General features: G+C 38.2%; 1 protein-coding gene across 8 annotated transcripts; it reads left to right on the top strand.

Annotated features, from left to right (window-relative positions):
* The first annotated feature begins 5,324 nt into the window (after positions 1-5,324).
* Positions 5,325-21,125, top strand: CDKN3 (cyclin dependent kinase inhibitor 3). 8 transcript variants are annotated; one of them, XM_077122592.1, is made up of 9 exons: positions 5,329-5,541; positions 7,305-7,463; positions 7,701-7,783; positions 9,459-9,514; positions 10,031-10,075; positions 11,972-12,194; positions 17,541-17,572; positions 19,110-19,213; positions 20,896-21,125. In XM_077122592.1, exons 2-9 carry the CDS (start codon positions 7,422-7,424, stop codon positions 20,980-20,982), a joined length of 672 nt encoding a protein of 223 aa, XP_076978707.1. In that variant the 5' UTR covers positions 5,329-5,541; positions 7,305-7,421; the 3' UTR covers positions 20,983-21,125. The 8 variants fall into 8 exon arrangements, with proteins under 8 accessions (XP_076978712.1, XP_076978707.1, XP_076978711.1 ...); XM_077122595.1 differs by lacking the exon at positions 5,329-5,541 and adding an exon at positions 5,624-5,906 and having other exon boundaries at positions 19,113-19,213; XM_077122593.1 differs by lacking the exon at positions 5,329-5,541 and adding an exon at positions 5,656-5,818.
* Positions 21,126-21,317: the final 192 nt, after the last annotated feature.

Raw genomic sequence — 21,317 nt, 5'->3', positions numbered from 1 at the left:
AAGAAGTCAGAAGGAGAAGCATATAGATGGATCTATGGGAGTGGGTACAAGATTTGAAGATGACTGCAACATACATTCATAGCCACTAAGACTGTCCATTACAGAGGAGGCACTAGATAACCAGGTGAACGTAATGACTTATCCAGCAGATGTCAACCAGCCTTTACACTTGAACACCCTGGTCTCATGAATGGTCTCATTAATGGAGTAGCCATAGCAACAGAGATAGAGGCCATACATGAGCCCAAGATTTTGGATTCTCTCTATCCTAAGCTGATCTAACTATGCTACTGCTGAATGTCCACTCTGTCAATAGAAGAAACCTATAATAGACCTTAATATGCTTCTATTTCACAAAGAGACCAACCATCCACTTGATGACAAGTTGATGACATTGGACCCTTTCTACCCCAGAAAGGCAGCAATTCATCCAGAATGGAACAGTCATATATTCTAAGTATGGTTTTTCCTTTCCTGCAACACTGCCTCAGCCAGCACTTTCCAAGTATGCATGGCATATCTGGCTAGCCAACAAGGGATTGTGCAGGTCACTGACTCAAAGAGTTACACTATCAGGGAGGGGGTGCAACAATGGACCCACTGGTCATTGTACATACCAGTGATCCAGAAGCTGCACCCCGACTATGCCACCTCACGAGTGCTTAGCAGTGTTTATCACTCAGTAGATCTCAATTTACATTAATTATTATTAATACTCCATCATCATCATCATCATCATCATCATCATCATCATTGAGGTTTCCTGAACATGAGTCTGAGGGTTGTTTTCCATGTTCTCCTGAAATCTCAAAGTTTACTTTCACAACATTACTTCCAAAACAAAGGTAAAAGAATGTTTTTAACATCATTCTCCATGATTGCCTAACATGCTTCTTTCTCTTTTATCTTGCTGCCTTTCCATACTCCAAGTTCCAGCTAAAGTCTCAAGACAGTATAAAGTAATGGTTAAGCATGCAGTTTCTAGAGTCAGAATTCCTTACTTCAAATCCTGACTCTTCCACTTAGAAGCCATAGGACCTTGGACAAATGGGATCATAATGACTCTCTCTGTTCCTCTCAATTTCCCCCTCTCTAAAATGAGTTTAATAATATTTCCCTCAGAGTATTAAATTAATGTATCACTTAGCTACTGCCACCAAAATGTGATGCTGCCAACCACATGCTTTAGTTTCCTAGGTTACCCAAAGCAAATACAATGAAATGGGTCAGGTTAAACACTGAGAATTTATTTGCTCACGACTTTGAGGCCAGGAAAATGTCCATATCAAGGCGTCAGCAAGGCAATGGCTTCTTCCCAAAGACCAGCTGCCAGCGATCCTTGGCTCTTCTGTCACAAGGCAACACACATGGCAGCACCTGCTGGTCTTTTCTTCTGGGTTCTGTTGATTTCAGTTTCTTGCTTCCATGGTGTGCTGGTTTGAAAGGAAGTATGCCCCCTAGAAAAGTCATGTTTTAATCAAAATCCCATTTCATAAAGGTAGAATAATCCCTATTCAATACTGTATGTTTGAAACTGTAATCAGATCATCTCCCTGGATGATGTGATTTAGTCAAGAGCGGTTGTTAAACTGGATTAGGTGACAAAATGTCTCCACCCATTTGGGTGGGTCTTGATTAGTTTGTTTGAGTCCTATAAAAGAGGAAACATTTTGGAGAATGGGAGATTCAGAGAGAGCAGAGAATGCTGCAGCACCACAAAGCAGAGAGTCCACCAGCCAGCAACCTTTGAAGATGAAGAAAGAAAATGCCTCCCGGGGAGCTTCATGAAGCTGGAAGCCAGGAGAGGAAGATAGCAGATGACACCATATTCACCATGTGCCCTTCCAGCTGCGAGAGAAGCCCTGACTGTGTTCACCATGTGCCTTCTCACTTGAGAGAGAAACCCTGAACTTCATTGGCCTTCTTGAACCAAGGTATCTCTCCCTGGATGGATGCCTTTGATTGGACATTTCTATAGACTTGTTTTAATTGGGACAATTTCTCAGCCTTGGAACTGTAAATAAGAAACTTATTAAATCCCCCTTTTTAAAAGCCATTCCATTTCTGGTATATTGCATTCCGGGAGCTAGCAAACTAGAACACAATGGCTTTCTCTCTCATGCATGAATTCATTCCATTTATAAAAGTCTCCAGTAATAGGATTAAAACCCATCCTGATTGAGATGGGTTACATCTTAACTGAAGAAACCTCATCAAAAGGTCTTATTTACTATGGGTTCACACTCACAGGAATGGATGAAGTTTAAGAACGTGCTTTTCTGGGGCATATACAGCTCCAGGAATAAGTTAGGTCAAACGTGAAGTAAGAGTACCCAGAACACCAAAAGTCAAACTTTACCTGTTTCACCATTTCACCCAGGGTCAGCCTGGTTTATTTTCAAATCAATGCAAATGTATTTAAAGTTGAGCGTAGCCACTGTGCTTGGAGTCTACAATGTCAGCCATACCACAGAAAGTAGATGCACCTTAAATATTGTTGCCCTTATGTATAGTATCATGGCCACTAATATGAAATGCAAATAACACACCAAAACAACCATTGTAAATATTCATTGATTGTGACAAATTCCTCAGCTTTACCAAGGACTTCATCAGAAGCAAAAGACATACTCTAAAATGGGAAATTTTGAGATACGCATGTTACACAATAAAAACAAAAAGAGAATAGGTATAAAGCAGTGTTTCTTAAGTGCTCCCTGAGTTCTTGAAAAAAAATCTTAAATAATTTTAGCGTTTGATTTTGGAAATAATCAAGAAACAAATAAAATGAAAACATTCTGGATCAATTAGATTACTATCTTATAGGAGGGAGTACTGCCTACTCCCTCCGTGGTTGCATGTTTATTCACAATTTTGATTACAGTTCAATTTGCAACAAGCTAGCCTAAAATAGCATCAAAACTATCTTAGCTCCCAGCTAAGACAAATACTGCACAATGGGTTGGCTTAAACAATGGGAATTTATTGACTTACAGTTTTGAGGCTGGAAGAAGTCCAAAATCAAGGGGTAAGCAAGGTGATGCTTTCTCCTTGAAAAGACTGTGGCATTCTGCGGCTGGCTGCAGGAGATCCCTGGGTCCTTGACTTTCCTGTCACATGGCACTATCCTCTCTTTTCTCTTTTGGGCTCCAATGACTTCCAGCTTCCACTCCTCCATGTAAATTTCTCTTCATTAGCCCCAGTAATAGAATTAAGACCTACCCTCATTCAGTTCTCCACATCCTAAGTAAAAATAACATCTACGAAAGGTCCTATTTACAGGGGGTTCACATCCACAGGAATGGGTTAAGATTAAGAACATGTTTTTTCTGGAATACATAATTCAACCTACCACAATGACATACTGTATTGACAAAGTTTCCTGATCGTTTACCAGAAGAAGAAGGGGGAGGATACAGGTTTCACAAAGCTCACAGGATAGACGGTACGTGCCATATTTATATTGCAAGCATATTATAGATTTTCTCTTCCAAGTTCCAACAGTCCATCATTCAAAAGTGAGGGCAGGCCATGGTCACTCAGCAGGTAGAGTTCTCACCTGCCATGCCAGAGACCCGGGTTCAATTCCCGGTGCCTGCCCATGCAAAAAAGAATAAAGAAAAAGAAAAGTGACAATGAAATTGGGAAATGAAGAATTTTTTTGCTGAAGAGTATTTATTTCAGAATTATATTTCAGGGTGCAACACTAAGTTGGTTGATGTGTCAATATAAAAGACTGGTGGTCTAAAATGAGTTAATTATTGAAAATGAAAAATAATGGTAATAAGGATATTACTTAAAAAACAATCAAATCAAGTCTATAAGTGAAAAGTAAATTCATCTTCCTACTATTTCACCCAATACCCACAATTTAGGTTCTGCAAAAGAGCATTTCCTATCACATTAATAATAATTTGAATTTAAATGGCTTTGTTTCTCATTTTAAATTTATAAATTTGTTTTGTTGAATAATAGTATAAGAGCAACAAACATGGGAATTTAAAGTAAGTTTTTTAAACTTATTCAATATGCTAAAATATTTACATCAATACTGTTGCCAACTACCTAGTTAAGAGCTCAGCAAACTCTCTCTATAAAGAGCAGATATTAAATATTTTAGACTTCACAGGCCATGTCTTCTCTGTACCAAAAACTCAACTCTGCCTTTGTAGCATAAAAGAGTCACTGACAGTAGAAAGCAAATGAGCATGGCTGTGTTCCAATATAACTTTATTTACAAATAAACAAGCACTGGGGCCAAATTTGGTTTGACGACTCCTGATCTATAATTGCACCATTACATAGAGCCATAATATGAGCCACATACGTAATTTTTTATTTCCCAGTAGCCACATTTTTAAAAAGCAAAAATCAACAAGTGAAGTCCTCTATTCAAAGTATTATTTCAATATGTAATCAACATAAAACTATTCAGATAGTTTGCATTCCTTTTTTGTACTAAGAACTGCAAAATGTGGTGTGCATTTTACACTTATAAAAGATTTCTATTTGGGCTGACCACATTTCAAATCCTCGACAGCGATACGTAGTTAGTGGCCCCCATATGGACAGCACAGGTCTAGGAACTTCTGACAATAGAAAATCCTAGTGGGCTTCCAAGTGAGACTGTGCTGTCTTTTTTCATAACAAATTTGGCTTTCACAACATGAGTCAGGGAGCTGAAACTTGTGGGTATTTTTCTTCAGGTCTGCAGGTAAAAGCTCCAAGAAGACTTCCTTCCCTAAATGGGGACAGGAGGGCGGGGGATGGGGGGACGGGAAATAGCGAAACCTTCCAAAGAGATCAGAGTCAATTACTCAGAAGTGCTGGCAGCGCGGTCCCCCTTTGGTGTTTGTTTGTTTTAATCTCGCTCTCATACATTGTTATTTCATTCATATTTAGTGAACAGCAAGGTTGATCTATGCCTAATTTGTCTAGATCCCGGAATGGTAAGAACATAAAATCCCAAGCACACAGATTATGTTTATACTTTGAATTTCTAGCCGTTTCCATAGTGATCTTTTGACTACGTGTCACCATCAGTGGATGTGATGTGACCTCATGTTTTTTCATAAGACTCCAGGAAATGCTCCTGTCACGACTTAAAACGTTCAAAAAATAAAAAACTTGAAGAAAACAAACTCGGTACCACTCGAGTTCTGCATTAGAAAGTGCAGCTTTTGCGGAATCTCCGGAGCGCTCGGGCCCGGCTCCGCCTCCACCCCTCCACGCTCACGTGACGGGAGGCGCGCGCCCTTCTGGCCAATCAACATTCAGCTGGGCTCTCTGTCGCGCGGGTTTCAAAGGCCTGCTAGGAGCCAATGAGCGGTTAGAGGCCGAGCCAGGGCGCCAGGAGGCGGAGGAAGAGACAAGGGAAGGGTCTGGTTGGCTCTTAGAGGACGCTGCGTCCCACCTCCCGAAGGAATGTACCAATGAGCTGAGGGGAGGGGCGGGCTCGGCGCGGGGCTGTGTCTGAGCCGCTGGAGGTGTTGGAGGGAGGCGGCAGCGGGTCCCCACGCGGGGTGGCCAGCGATGAAGCCGGTGAGTCTGGAGGCGGGAGGGAGTGCGGGCCCTGGAGGACGAAGCCGCCGGGATGGAGAGGGTCCCCGAGGCCAGCTCTTCACTGGAGAACAGCCCGAGCCGGTGGCGGCGCGAGTCGCGCAGTAACGGTCCTGAGGGCCAGGGGCGTGCCCAGGGCGAAGGCTGCTGACCAGACCCCGCGGGGCCGTCGGCGGACGACGGGGACGAGCCACTGCGCGCCTGAGTGGACGGAAGCCTCACGACAGCCCTGCCAGGGACCGATGGGCCCCGTGTTTCGGTGAACACGGAGGCTTAGGGGCGAGCTTAGGTGTCCGAGGAGTGTCCGGGGCCACTCCGAGCCCACTGAGGAGCAGGCGGCCCCGCGGGTGCGGAAAACTGCTTGAAATACGGTCGCCCGCTCCCCCGCCTGGGGAGATAGCGCCGCTGTCACCGCCCCCCGCCACCGGCCACGGCTCTCCTCTCCCTGCGTTTCAGAGTCGCTGGGTCGGGAGAAGCCAGAACGCCTAACTTCTGTTAGGGTTTGTAGACGTGGTTGGGAGAGCCTGAGTGAACGGACCACGCACGTGGGAAATCATTGAAACTCCTAAAAGGAGAGGGGTGGGGTGGAGGACACGCAGGCCGGAGCCGCAGCCCCACCGGATCCCTGACCCGCATGACCTACCCCCAGGGCTGACACCCTATTAAAGGGTCTCCTTTTAGGTTGCGCTGATCGTAACACTAGGGATAGATCCAAAGCAACTCAAAGTCACAGCCTAAACTGGCTCTGTAATGCGATCTGTAACGCCCAAGGCCGTTATAGAACGTAGCTTCGGATCTAGATAGGACGTGGGGTGGTTAAATTTGCGTAATTCCCATGTTTCAATGTGGAGGGATGTCATCTGTCCTTCATTCCTGTCCCGCTTTCCACCCCTCACCCACTTGTCCTCAGGAGCCTGTGTGAGTTATCAGACCCCTGGCTTGGGGAGCTCAGGCATTCCTTCCCTTCTCTCTAAGGACCTGTCTACCCGTCAGCTTGGCTGCAGAGGGTGCTTTTTAGTCTGGTCTCTCCATCACGCAGGAGCCCTGGGGTTGTCCACCCCGCCCGTGACTGGATAGATGAGTGTCTAGTTTGAGGTGAAAACTGGCAGTTTTAAAGCCGCATCCTCCATTTGACACTCAGCAGTGGAACTAATATTTTTATCTCCATTTGCTCCCCAGTGTCTTATCTCTCATTTGGTTCCAACTATGAAATGGAAGAAAGGTGTGTTATTTATTGATGCTTATTGATTGATGTTATATTGATTATTAAAATCCAGCAGGGAGTATATAAATCTTCCAGTTATGCTGCTTTAGGACTGAGTTCCAGCTTCTTAGAAAGGTATAAAGATCTATCTCAAACTCTGGTCCAGTGATTCATAAAGTTGGTTGCAGGTTACTCACCTGTACTCCTCCCATCAAGTTACTATGCCGTGTGGGGGTTTTTTGTTTTGTTTTGTTTTGTTTTGTTTTGAGAAATGAGGTGAGTAAAACTACTTCTCAAGCTTCATCTGTGCTCCATTTTGGTTCTGGTATCACAGTTCCCGAATACACAAGCTCTTTTATACATTTCATTTTGCCTTAGTTGACTTAATTGCCTAAAAACCTGGTCATCCTTCAAAATCCAGCTGAAACATCTCTGCGAAGCTTTCTTCAGCTCTCCAGGCAGTCACTTGTCTGTTCTCTGCGTATAGTTTATGCTTCCATTTTAGCACTTACACCTTTTTTTCTGTGATCTATGCACACAGCTGTCTCTCCAACTATACTGAAGGTGACTTGCATCTCCAGAGCTTGGCAAATGGAAGGTGTCCAAGAAATATTTGTGAATAAATGAATAAAGCTTCTCACTTTATAGTTGAGGAAAAATGAGGTCCAGAATACTGAATTGGCTTATCCAAGATTATACAGTAAGTAGCAGAACCAGGAGCAGAAGCCAGGTTTCTTGGTTCCCAATCCAATTCTCCACTACACAATTATTAATAGGATGGTAAATAGCAATTTATTTTTGATATTGCTAGTCCAGATTGATGACTGAATAAATTGCAAATGTATTCAGTATGTGTTTAAGTAAGGACCAGGTATACTAAGACTATATGCAACTATCCTTCTTTTTAGTTATTTAACAAAATTGATTTCTTTTGAAGCCTAGTTCATTGCAAACAAGTGAGTTTGACTCATCAGACGAAGAACCTATTGAAGATGAGCAGACTCCAATTCAGATATCATGGTAAGTTAGCATTCCTAATCAATAACGAGCAAAAATATTTGATCTGCACATCATAATCTTTGTAGAATATAGTCCACATATTGAAATATTTAGTGATTCTCTTCTGCTGATTATAAAATTCTAATGTTAAAGGAATCTTCACTATCTAGATATTGAATAAGGTGATGGGTTTGTTTGGTTTTTTTTTTCTTTATACATTGCGAAAACCATAGCAGAAGCAAGTAAGAAGCAGTAGATGTAGGATCAGAATTATATCCCATTTAGGACCAAAAGCTGCTTATTCTTTTACTACAAAAGAATAGTATAGCAAATATAAGGATAGAATATTTCATCACTTATCATTAAACAAAATCCTAGGTAAAACTACTTGTCATAAGTAATAGATCTGTCAGCAGACCCTGTTTAAGATAAAAATCACATTACTGTAGACACAATAACCAAAGAAAAGTTTCTTCAGAAATTCTGTTTCTAAATCCTGACAAAGTACCATGGTTACGCCTAGTTCTCTACAAACAACAATCAACTGTAAGTGTAGTATAGCAATTACCTTTCATTTCCCTTGCTAAACTCCTCTTTTCAAATACCAAAACCATCTCAAAAAACTCATCTACCAAAAAAACAAAACAGCCAAAAAGAACTAGCAAGAGGAATAGTCAGGTGTATCTATATGAAGCCTCCAATTTTCCTCCAAGTTTATTTTCTATCTTGCTGACAATGCAATTACCCTCCATCCCTGGGTTCTGAAAATTGATAATGATTTCTTGAAATGTTTTTCATTTTAACTAATATCCATTACAACTAAAAGCTATGGTTTTCATATGAAATTATTACTGTTTAGGAAGTCCTACAAAGAAATCCCAAAATAATAATAGACTGAATGCTAGGGATTAAATTACCAGATTGCCATTTCCCTCCCTTATTTATGTGAGGTTATTTATACAAAATCTTTCCATTAACGGTTATACAGAGAAGGTAGGGCTTAACAAGTGAATATGACTGCTGAATCATTTAGTTGATATTTCTCAGTATCTTAGAGCTTTTTTGTATATATGTTATTTTTCACAAAAAAGAAAAAAAGTCAATTGTGATGATAAAAAATATTTATTCCTTCTAGTCTCCTATATTCAGGAGCAGCTAGAAGGAAAAATCTGAGATGATGGTATGGTAGCCCATGACAAACTCTGGGATCTGTCCCATAACTACTTGTTGAAGAGTGCTTTGAAAACTATTGCTTTTCTCTTTCTTTGTTTTGTATATATGTTATATCATACAACAACAACAAAATCTCCATTATACTATGGGGTGATTTAAGTATACTTTATAATACCTAGACATTATATTTAAAGTTAGTTTAATTACCTTTTCATTTTTAAGACTTAAATTTTAACTTTTTAAGTTAAAACTTTCAGTTGTTGTAGGCCTTGTTATGACAATATGTTGATATTCATCTGTGAATTTTTGTTTTGTAAAACTTTAAAACACCCTAGGGTAGGCCTTGGTGGCTCAGTGGCAGAGTTCTCACCTGCCATACCTGAGACCCGGGTTCAATTCCTGGTGCCTGCCCATGTTAAAAAAACAAAAACAAAAAAAATCACCCTATATCAGTGGCAAGCACACATGCTGAAGAAATTAAACTTCCATTTATCCAAACCTGATCAATTTTTCTACGTTTCAGGCTACCCCTGTCAAGAGTGAATTGTTCTCAGTTTCTCGGTTTATGTGCTCTTCCAGGTATGTATCAGTACAGTTGGCTTCTTATTGACATATTTAAGACTGTTTTTTGATCAGCTAACACTTTATTTTCTGTACTGGGCAATAAGAGGATTTCACAGACTCTCAGCACCGGGGGACTCAGTTTTGGAAGTATTCATAGTGCCCTAAGATAAAGTAGCATAGATCCACTGTGAGAACCCCTCCAGATCTGCACTCACAGTTTTACATTTCTGGTTTACCAAACTTAATAAAACTTAAACCATGGACTACAATGTAAGACTAAAAGCTAGAGCCAGGTGCTTGTTATCAAAAAAAACAGAATGAAGAATCCTTGCTTAGATCAAGTCCCCCCCAGCTAGGATTTATGAATCCCAGTAATTATATTCCCTAAAAAATGAGATTCACACTCATAATGGAATTGAAATATATTAATGATCATGCGGAATAACTTTCCAAAGTAGTTATTTATGTGTTTAAGCATTGTTATATATGACTAAAAACTGACTTTTTTATTTGCCTTATTACTACTTATAGGTTGTAAATTTAAAGATATTAGAAGAAATATCCAAAAAGACACAGGTAGGTGTAATATGAAACAACCATACTAATAGGTTTTCTTTTAATAATTCTGAAAATCTTGTCAAAAGGAACAAACTATATAGTCTTTTCTATTTATTTATATTAAAAAATAATAAATATTTTGTGAAGTTTCACCTATAGATTTATTCTAAATATTTGAAGAAGTATTTGTGAAGGACCCTGAAAACTCATTATTTACCTAAACATGGTATTGCTGTTCATTGACTGTTATAGTATTTTATACATATAAACTGCATGGAAGTTGGATGGAGGAGATCTAGACTCTTACAACAGTTCCTTTAGGCCCTCTTCAGATTCATTTCCAGGAACAGACCATGTGAAAACCACTGAATATGTACGTACAAGAGGCAAATAGAAAATGACCTACTCACTCAAAATGGCTAAGTCTGTTAAACATAGGTTAAATCTCATTGTAAGTATAAAAATATAATGGCATTATCTAGCGCAGCACTATCCAGCAGAAATATAGTGGGGGACACAAATGTAAGCCATACATGGAACTTTATATTTTCTAGTTGCCACATTAAAAAAGTAAAAAGAAACAAGTAAAATTAATTTTAATAATATATTTTATTTAACCTAATATATCCCAAATATGATCATTTCAATATGTTAATGTATCAGTATAAAATAACTTATTAGTGAGATACTTTACATTTTTGTTTATTTTTAAACTTTGAAATCAGGTGTATTTACACCTCCTGCATATCTCAGTTTGGACTAGCCATATTTCAAGTGCTCAATAGCCTGTGTCCTACCATGTGGCTACCATTTTGGAGAGTATGGATCTTGAGGGCCATGATAAAGGAAAGCACTTAAATAGCTTAAGTTTGCTTAAATTGGGAGGGAGGGGAATTTGATATAAGGAAGAAAGTTCAGATCAGCAAGAATTAGTGTTTTTTTTTGGTTTTTGTAAGCTGTATGATGGGGTTCATGTTTCATTCTTTTTCCATGTGACTATTCTGTTATTGCAGCACTGTTGATTTTTTTGGGGGGTGGAGGTGGGGAGGTAGTACACAGGCCAGGAATCGAACCTGGGTCTCCCATATGACAGGCAAGAATTCTACCACTGAACCAATCTGTATACCTTCTAATTAGTTCTTTTGAACCAAATGCTTGATAGTGGATACTGTCATAGGAAGTACTAGTGTATAGAATAGTCTATAGTAATATTTGCTTGGCTCATATCATCATAGTGAAATTAGCTAAGTCAAATAATTGTAATACAGCTAGTGCTTTATTAACTAGAAACCTAGCCCATAAAATTAAATATGTGATTGTGTGGGGTAATGCAAACATAACGAAGAAAGCCAGAGCTCTGGCACCATCACAGTGAAGATTTTAAGCATACAGTGCTTGAGTAAAAGGAACAGCAAAGTGATGAAAGCAGCAAACATGGTTGATTTTGTGAGAAAAAAAAATGTGCTATTCTTTCTCAAGAGTTTATTTGGAAATACAAGGTGTTTTTAAATTTGTTTGAAAACAATTTTAGTGAAAATTTTTTTCAAGAATAGCAATGTAATCGACTCTTCCTATGGTTCATTATAAAGCATTCTGCCTTATTGTCACATTTAATTTTAATCATCTTGTAGTGCATGCACATATACACACTCAAGTTTAGAAACACAAAACTTAAAAACTGTTTGGTTTGTATATTTCTAATTCCTATTTTGTGCTTAGTGATTGGATTTTTATCCTAGTTTGAAGCCGGTTCAATAGTGTTTTACATGATCAATAGGTACTTCAAATATGTAGATAATTATTTCTTATTCGCATAGTTTGGCTTAAGAAATCTAACTCCATATTCTTCCTTTTGGCCGTATTTAAGTTTGCAATGTTTTATGTGTGTGTTTGTGTATCTTGGTCTGTTGGCAGAAGAACTAAAGAGCTATGGTATACAAGACATATTTGTTTTCTGCACCAGAGGGGAACTGTCAAAATATAGGGTTCCAAATCTTTTGGACTTCTACCAGCAGTATGGAATTACTACTCATCATCATCCAATCCCAGATGGCGGGACTCCTGACATAGCCAGCTGCTGTGAAATAATGGAGGAGCTTGCAATATGCCTTAAAAATAACCGAAAAACCCTAATACAGTACGTTCTTTTTCTTGGTAAACTACATGAGAAATTTCCCAATGATTTCTTGAATTATTGCATCCTTATTATCCCATATTCTATTCCAAGGATTAAAATGAGGTAACACATAAACAGTATTTGCACAATACCTGGTACAGAGTAAGCACTCAAATATTTGCTGTTATTACTTTTTGAAGAATAAGGACAATAAATGAGCAGATTTGGATGTTTTTAAAATAGGGTTACTAGCTTTTTTTTTTTTTTTTTTCTTTTCCTTTTGTCTTAGACTTTTATTTACAATTTTGGGATTGCTCTGTAAAAAACACATGGAACATAGTTCTGGCTATATTAACACCTCACTTATTTCAATTTTTCAGTTGTTTAGTTGCTTCTAACAGCAAAAAGTCAGTTTTTAAAAAATTAGCAGTAGCAAAGATACCTCTTAAGCAGTGAGCAAATCTTAAAAAATATGACTCTGAACCTTCCTCCAGAATGAAAGAGAGACTGTCATTCTCAGTGGCTATAAAAACACAAGCTGCAGTATGAAAGCTTAAAACAAAGTAAAATGGGTAAGGAAAGGGGCCAAAATGAGGAGAGAAAAAAAAATTAACTTGGCAAAAGGAATAAGAGAATGGAAATTGATGGTTGAATTGACAGTAGCAGTGCAAAAATTAGAAGTGGTGCTATAGATAACAAACAGCAGATGCCCTGCCAGGAGGAGTGAGAAGCAGAGCAGAAGAGAGCCAACTAGCAAGAGAAAAGACCTTCACGGTACTTATTGTATATACATTTTGTATCCTAATGAGCTGTTTTATCCTTCCCAGGAACAAGGTGGGGTTATAAATAGTCTGATGCCTCAAAAGCCCTTAGGTCACCCAGACTACTGGGTTGAACTAGAGGTATGCAAACTATAAACTCTGGAGTCTCAGGGCACCTAGTGAAAGGGCATGCCCAGCCAACATTTCTCCTTACACTTGTAGCCCGGGGCATCATTGCCACTAGTGCCCTTTCTGATGGTATACTACCAAGTACAAGGGTCTTTAGGGACTTACCTGTTTACTAATTGTAAAAGTAAAATTCCAGAATAAATACAATTCATGCTAAATGAGTGATTACACTTTTCCCTGGAGGGTTTATAAACTGTATTGTAGGTTGGCTTCTAGTTCTTCATTCTCTAAAGGCTATAGTTCTTTCAGAGTATAGGTGTGGTTAAATTCCTGATAAGCATAGGTAAAATAACATAGATATGTAGTTAGTGAAAAGTAAGATAGCGTTATATACCTAGATATGTAGTTAGTGAAAAGCATTATTTACCCATTTTCCAAACTTGTTCTGAGAGTTTTTTCCAAATAAATTGTTAAAAGCAAGCTCCACATAAGTTTATAGAACTCAAACTAGCTCAGTTTGGTGAAGCTTAACAAATTCTACTTGAGCAGGTTCTGGCAAAATGAAATGCTCTGATGTTTGAAGAAAATAGAAACAGGATGGATAGATGGATAGGAGATCTTGCATATGTTGAATGCTTTTCAGGCTCCCATAAAGTGTCTAATGACTAGAAATTTTAATTGTCCCAGAGCTTTGAAAAGTATTCCACAGGGGAGGTGCCAAGATGGCAGCTTAGCAAGGTGTGGGATTTAGTTCGTCCTCCAGAGCAGCTTGTAAATAGCCAGGAACAGTACAGAACAGCTCCTGGGGCCACATCAGTGACCGGACACACAGAGTACCCCAGTCTGGACCAGCTGGACCGGCTGTGAGCCCCCCCAGAACCGTGAGTTCCCCAAGCGGTGGTGGCTGGCACCCCTCCCCCACAGGCTGCTTCCCAGAGGGGAAAGGAAACGGACTTTACCAGCAGCAGGGGTTTAGCGCAACCAAACGCCAATTGTGGAATTAATTCACAAATTCTGACTACTAAAAATAGGCCCCCAGGTCAGGTGAACCTGGTCAAAGTGGAGCGCGCTGATTTTTGCCCTGGTGCCAAGGGGGCAGGGCTGACGGAAAAAGAAAGAAAAAAGGAAGCAGAGATTTTTGTGGCTGTGTTTCTATGGAGGCTTGACTGCCCTTAGATATAGCGGCAGGACTTGTCAGGCTGCAGCTGCCCCAGGAATAGGCAGAAACAAGCTTGTGTTGAGAGCTTGGTTGGAGGCTGTGCCTTCCCCGGTGAGGGGTGAGGTCCAACTCAGGTGGAATCCCTCTCTCAAGGAATTCAGACTCCAGGACTTGGTAATTTGAAGCCATTAAAACCAGCCTACAACCTCTCCTCTGTCTCCACCACACCCCCAGCATGGAGAGTCTGCCAAAGTTAGAGGTACCACATCATCTTATGCTGGTGGGACCTGCAGGCAGACAAGCACCACATACTGGGCAGGCTAAGAAAAACAGAGCCCAGAGACTTAACAGGAAAGTCTTTCAACCTGCTGGGTCTCACCCTCAGGGAAAACTGACGCAGCTGACTCTTTCCTCCTGATGGAAGGCCAGTTTGGTCTGGGAAAATTCAGCTGGGGTCTTTAATACCTAAGTAGACCCTCCTAAGGGTGGGGAGGGAAAAGGCACCATACAAGCAGGACAAGAAACAAGAAAACAAGAACTGTAAAGTTCTCCTCTGTTAAACAAAACCTAAGGTAGAGGTCCAGAAAAAGCTGAACTGAATGTCAAAGAACAGATAGACAACAAACTCATCCAGCAAGAAAACCCTAGGTAAAAGAAGTGAAAACATCCAGAATAAAGCAATTAAGGTACTTAAATGCCTAGATGCCAGCAAAAATAAATCACACTAGGAAAATTGAAGATATGGCCCAGTCAGAAGAACAAACCAACAATTCAAATGAGATACAGGAGTTGAAACAATTCAGAATATATGAACAGACATGGAAAACCTCATCAAAAATCAAATCAGTGAATTGAGGGAGGATATAAAGAAGGTAAGGAATGAACAAAAAGAAGAAATGGAAAGTCTGAAAAAACAAATCACAGAACTTATGGGAATGAAAGTCACAGTAGAAGAGATGAAAAAACAATGGAAACCTACAATGTTAGATTTTGAGAGGCAGAAGATAGGATTTGTGAACTGGAGGACGGGACATCTGAAATCCGACAAGCAAGAGAAAATATAGGGGAAAAAATGGGAAAATATGAACAGGGACTCAGGGAACTGAATGACAACATGAAGTGCACGAATATACGTGTTGTGGGTGTCCCAGAAAGAGAAGAGAAGGGAAAAGGTGGAGAAAAACTAATGGAGGAAATTGTCACTAAAAATTTTCCAACTCTTATGAAAGACTTAAAATTACAGATCCAAGAAGTACAGCACACCCCAAAGAGAATAGACCAAATAGACGTACTCCAAGACACTTACTAATCAGAATGTCAGAGGTCAAAGAGAGAGAATCTTGAAAGCAGCAAGAGAAAAGCATCACACACAAGGGAAGCCCAATAAGACTATAAGTAGATTTCTCAGCAGAAACCATGGAGGCAAGAAGACAGTGGGGTGATATATTTAAATTACTAAAAGATAAAACTGCCAACCAAGAATTCTATATCCAGCAAAACTGTTCTTCAAAGATGAGGGAGAAATTAAAACATTTTCAGACAAAAAATCACTGAGAGAATTTGTGACCAAGAGACCAGCTCTACAAGAAATACTAAAGGGAGCACTAGAGACAGATATGAAGGCAGAAGAGAGAGGTGTGGAGAAGAGTGTAGAAAGGAAGACTATGAGTAAAGGTAAAAAGAAGAAAAATTAGATATGACATATAAAATCCAAAAGGCAAAATGGTAAAAGAAAGTACTACCCATACAGTAATAACACTAAATGTTAATGGATTAAAGTCCCCAATCAAAAGTATTCCACAATGGTTGCTTAAAGAGCTTACAAGCTAATGTTTGTTTGGACAAAGACAATTTTCTATCTGTTCTGCCATCTTTGAGTTTCCACATTACTACAGCTGTAGATTTATGCCAGTATCAAGGTCTAGAAGTTTTCTTCCCACTATCTTTTTATCTGCCAGTACTGTGTTACTGGTTCTGCCTGGACATTTTCATTCCTTTATAAAATCAGTAAACATTGCTTGCCTACTGTGTGCCAACCACTGAGAATGCAAAATAAGGCACAGTCTCTACCCCTAAGGAGCCCCCAGGTTAACTATGCTACCATATAAGTGCAGTAATCTGCAGAAGATGTGTGCAAGGTAACACACAGGACAGTGATCAATTCCATGGGGGCATAAAAGCATTTCAGGAAATGAAATTTAAGGTGAAGTAGAAATTCGTAGGAAATACATAGAAAAACAAAGGAAAAAAGATAAAGATAGCAAGGGGGTATAAACAGCATTTATCTTGCAGAAACCCATTAAAATGTTATACCTCTCTCAACCTTTATAAGGTAGGTAGATCCAGACCTCTCTGAAACAGACTGATATCTAGGATGCTATATCTAGAATGCTTTGTAGAAAACAAACTCATGACCAACTCTGGAGGCCAGTAACTATTTGGTCATATATTTCACATCACGAACCAAGACATGTATCTACAGCTATATTCACTATAACTACAGTAATTAATTTTTATGATAAGTCATCAACACTAGTATACCCTCTAAGAAAGTTAGGAAGTGTGTAATACACTTTTTAGAATATTGGAAAATTATTTAAAGGAATAGTTTTGTTGCTTTAAAGGTTGATGGTTAATCTTCATTTTTTCTGGAAAATCATTTATGCAGAACTCATTCCTTCACAATGATAGAAAATAACAGCAAACCTTCATTTACTTCATACTCTGTGCCGAACACTGTTCTAAGCCCTTTATACATATTCATTTATTCCTATTATGTAGGTACTAGTGCTATCACCATTTTAAGACTGAAACAACTGAGGCTAGAGAAGTTAAGTAACTTGGGGAGGTTTAATATCTAAATGACTCGGAATTCAAACCCAGGCAGTCACGCTCTAGGGCTGCTGCTCTTAAACTCTATGCTACCTCTGTATTATCTTTCTAGGTGAATGAAGAGTTATCATATGGATAGCACTTGTCCCATAACCACTAAGTTTTTGTTTAGACAGAGAAAAATAAAAGTGGTAGTGGGTTAAAGTAATCTGATTTCTATCTATTTAGTAACTAATCTCCACTTCTCAGATGTGAGTCATGGGGTTTGAATAGGTCAATAAAAAGGCCATGCCGTAAGAAGCATTCAGGATACCTCCCAACAACAAACTTTGTTCTTGATTAGTTAAAAAAAAAAAAGTATTCTCTATGTGTAGAGCGCTGTGCTAAACAGTGGAGTTGTAAATAGAAGGTAAGAGAAAATCATTAGTTGTACCTGTTGGGATGAAATGAAAATGTACAAACTTCAAAACTGTATTTCCCTTTCAGCTGTTATGGAGGACTTGGGAGATCTTGTCTTGGTAAGAAATATATTTTCATTATTCAAGTTTTTTAACCTCAAGTAGGCAAACTCTGGTCTCTGGGAAACTCTGGTTTGGGGGCCAAATGCTCACCAAATAAAACAAAACAATACAAATCTGCGAAAGCCTATAGGATCATTTAAGGCTCTCAACTTGGTGCTCCCTAGAAAACTTGGGTGAGAGTGGTGGGTATTTTCAGCATTGTTTTGGAAGCTTCTGAAACATAATTTACTACAAGTCTTGGCACCTGCATTCTTGGTTTTCTATTTTGTTCTCCCCATGCAGCTGTTAGAACTGAAAATAACTTCTAAATAACACTCATGAATAACATAAGCATGAAAATCAAAGTTAATTATTGTATTAATTTTTTAAAAAAATTTTAATGTGTTAAAAACCAGTTAACAAAATGCCACACTGTAACAATGGTGGTTCACTTTAGTGTTAGACATCATCAAAATTAAAAACTTTTATGATTCAAAAAACACTATCAGAAAAATGAAATGACAGTCCACAGAATAGGAGAATATATTTACAAATCATATGCAATAAAGAATTCTTATAACTCAGTAACAAAAAGACAAATAACCCAATTTAAAAATGGGAAAAGAATCTGAATAGACATTTCTCCAAAAAAGATGCACAAATGGCCAATAAGCACTTGAAAAGATGCTCAACATTATTAGTCATCAGGAAAATCTAAATCAAAACCATAATGGGATAACACTTCACACTCACTAGGATGGCTAGAATCAAAAATCAAAAATACTGGCATGGGGGTAGAGAAATTGGAATTCTCATACAGTGCTGGTGGGGAATATAAAATGGCAGCCACTTTGGAAAACCATCTAGCAGTTCCTCAAATGACTAAACATAATTACCATATGGCTCAGCAATTCCATTCCTGGGTACATAAATCCAAGAGAAATGAAAACCTATGTCCACACAAAAACTTGTACATGAATTTTACAGCAGCATTATTTGCAATAGCCAAAAAGTGGAATCATCCCAAATGTCCCTCAGCTGATAAAATATGATATATCCTGCTATGACATGGATAAACCCTGAAAACATGAAAAGTGAAAGAAACCCGTCACAAAATTCTATATACTATTCACATGAAAGTCCAGAATAAGCAGAATTATAAACAGAAAGAAAGTAGACTAGTGGATGCTTAGAGATAGGGTGGAGGTAGGGGATATATAGGGAAATGACAGCAAAAAAGTACAGAATTTGTTTTTGAGGTGATGAAAATGTGTTAGTTGCACATATCTGAGTATCCTAAAAACTATCGAATTGTACACTTTAAATGAACTGTCTGATATGTGAACTATATCCTAATAAAGCTCTTTTTAAAAAATGAAGTTAGTATTAAGCTTTATTTAAACTAGTCATTTAAGATCAATATTTGTCAAAAACAATACATTAAGTTCAGCCTTTTCATTTTGAATAATTATACCAAATTAAGTCTTTAGCACCAACAAAAGTCTAAGTATAAATTGTTCTAACCTATAAACTATTTTTCTATGTGTTCTATCAGTAGCTGCTTGTCTCCTCCTCTACCTATCTGACACAGTATCACCACAGCAAGCCATAGACAGCCTGAGAGACCTAAGAGGATCTGGGGCAATACAGACCATAAAGGTAAGGTGTTGTCCGTTCTTGTTTACTTGTGATTAGAGGTAGACTATTACAAATAAAGTATAATATATAATGAAAAGAACAGTAAAATGAAAACCCAAAGCCTTCTATTATTCAATTACATTTTTAATATTTACACTTAAATATAATAGTGATGTCTGCAAAAGCCTAAGATATTTCAAACAAAATAATGAAAATATTTGAAATTTCCAGTTTTTTTCTGGATCTACTACTATTTAGTTTTTGCCCCATTCAGTTCTGGGAATGGACCCTTTCACTTCTAAAAATGATATGGGTACTATAAGCATGGTAATTTCCTGAATAAATTTTTGGCCAAAAACACTAGTTATATCACCAAAAGATTGATGAATGACTATAACACAAAAACTAACATAGTGCTAATTATCCTATGCTGTAGATAACCAAAGTGGCATCTTCCACATTTACTTTCCCCTTATCACTTCAAAAGCACTCAAGTAATAATGCCATAAGGATATTATTTATCAGTCATGTTACTGAAAATATTCTGCTGACTTCACTTTATTTGTAAGTCAGTGAAACTAATTTTCCTTCATTTTCCAAGTATCCTGTCTCAGCTTTAGGGCTACATCATCAGGGAGGGAGTACGAAACAAATCCCAGCCTCCAGGCAGCATCCTTGGGCTTGAAAGTCCATCTCCCTAGGGTTAAAGCACTAAATCAAGTGCTCCGTATAGTGCCTTAGTATGATAACTGATACATTCACCAAGCACCGTCATTCTCAGGGCTTAAAGTGTTCACAAAACAATCCTTGCAGGACCCGCTTCCTAAAATGCTAGCACTCTCTGTTCAGCTTCTGAAAACATGATAGTTCTATCTTATGTCTGTTAAAATCAAATGATGCTTCAAATCCACAATTTCTCCTCAAAACTGAACAAAAGACACGGTCAAATATATATATTTTATATGTGCAATTTGTTTTACATCTTTAATCTTAGAGAGAATTAAGCCCACGTTAATATCAACTGTCAATGTATCGCCGCAGCATTCTGTTGCAAACAGGTTTTAACATTTCCTGTGCATTATAAGTCTGCAGTATGCAGTTTCAACCTCTCAATAATGATTATCATTGGCATAATAAAAGTATCTCCCAGGAAGCTATTAAAACTCCAGATAAATTATTTAAAGCTTTTGTCTTGCTTGTCTGTGAAGATTAGCAAGATTGTCTACTATAAGAACTGTTCCAAATGGATTTTTTCATCATAAAAGCAGAAAACTAGGTGTTTCTATAAATTGAGAAATAGATTTTCTTGAATATACCACTGTTGATTGCTACAAAAAATCCCATCCCCTCCTACTTATCTGCTTATTCCTGGGGGCGGGGGGGAGGCATGAACAAAAATTAAAATAATGTCTTCATGTACTATTATTTCATTTGGCCCTGCCAGTAAAGAGAGAAAAGATATTACGAACTTATAACACATTCATTTCATGCTACTGTTATTAGGTATTTTTAATACTTAATTTTTCACACTATATTTGCAACTTTATTAAAAGATAAAACTTCCCCATAATATAAGAGCTTCCTCACCCAGAAGGATATACAATTCAATCTTAGCAAATATTTTTTGATTCTTGATTCCTACTAGTATAACTGTAACAACTGGTTTTCTACAATATATTTCAATGTTTCTGTACTTTTTTCAGCAATATAATTATCTCCATGAGTTCCGGGATAAACTAGCTGCACATCTATTATCAAGAGATTCACTATCAAGATCTGTATCTAGATAGAGAAGCATTTCAAATACCATATATATGACCATGTCTGAAATTTAAGCTCTCTAACGTAATTTGTATTGTAATGAAACTACTAGTGTTATCAACTTGAATGTAAATGTATATGTGCAGATATTCCTAAAGCTTTTATTGACAAATTTCATCGTGTCTTTCATGTCTTACAAGAGAGGGGATAGAAAATCTGCTACACAATTTTCTTTTTTAGAAGTGTACTGCCTGGTATATTTTATTTGGGATTATGCTAAAAAGGATATAAAAAATATCTGACTGTATATTTTTACTATTTATCACTTCATTTTACTATTTGTAACTATTGGGTGGTATATGGC

This window comes from Tamandua tetradactyla, chromosome 12, assembly GCF_023851605.1.
Source record: "Tamandua tetradactyla isolate mTamTet1 chromosome 12, mTamTet1.pri, whole genome shotgun sequence".
Taxonomy (NCBI): domain Eukaryota; kingdom Metazoa; phylum Chordata; class Mammalia; order Pilosa; family Myrmecophagidae; genus Tamandua; species Tamandua tetradactyla.
This window is presented reverse-complemented; position numbering and strand designations above follow the sequence as displayed.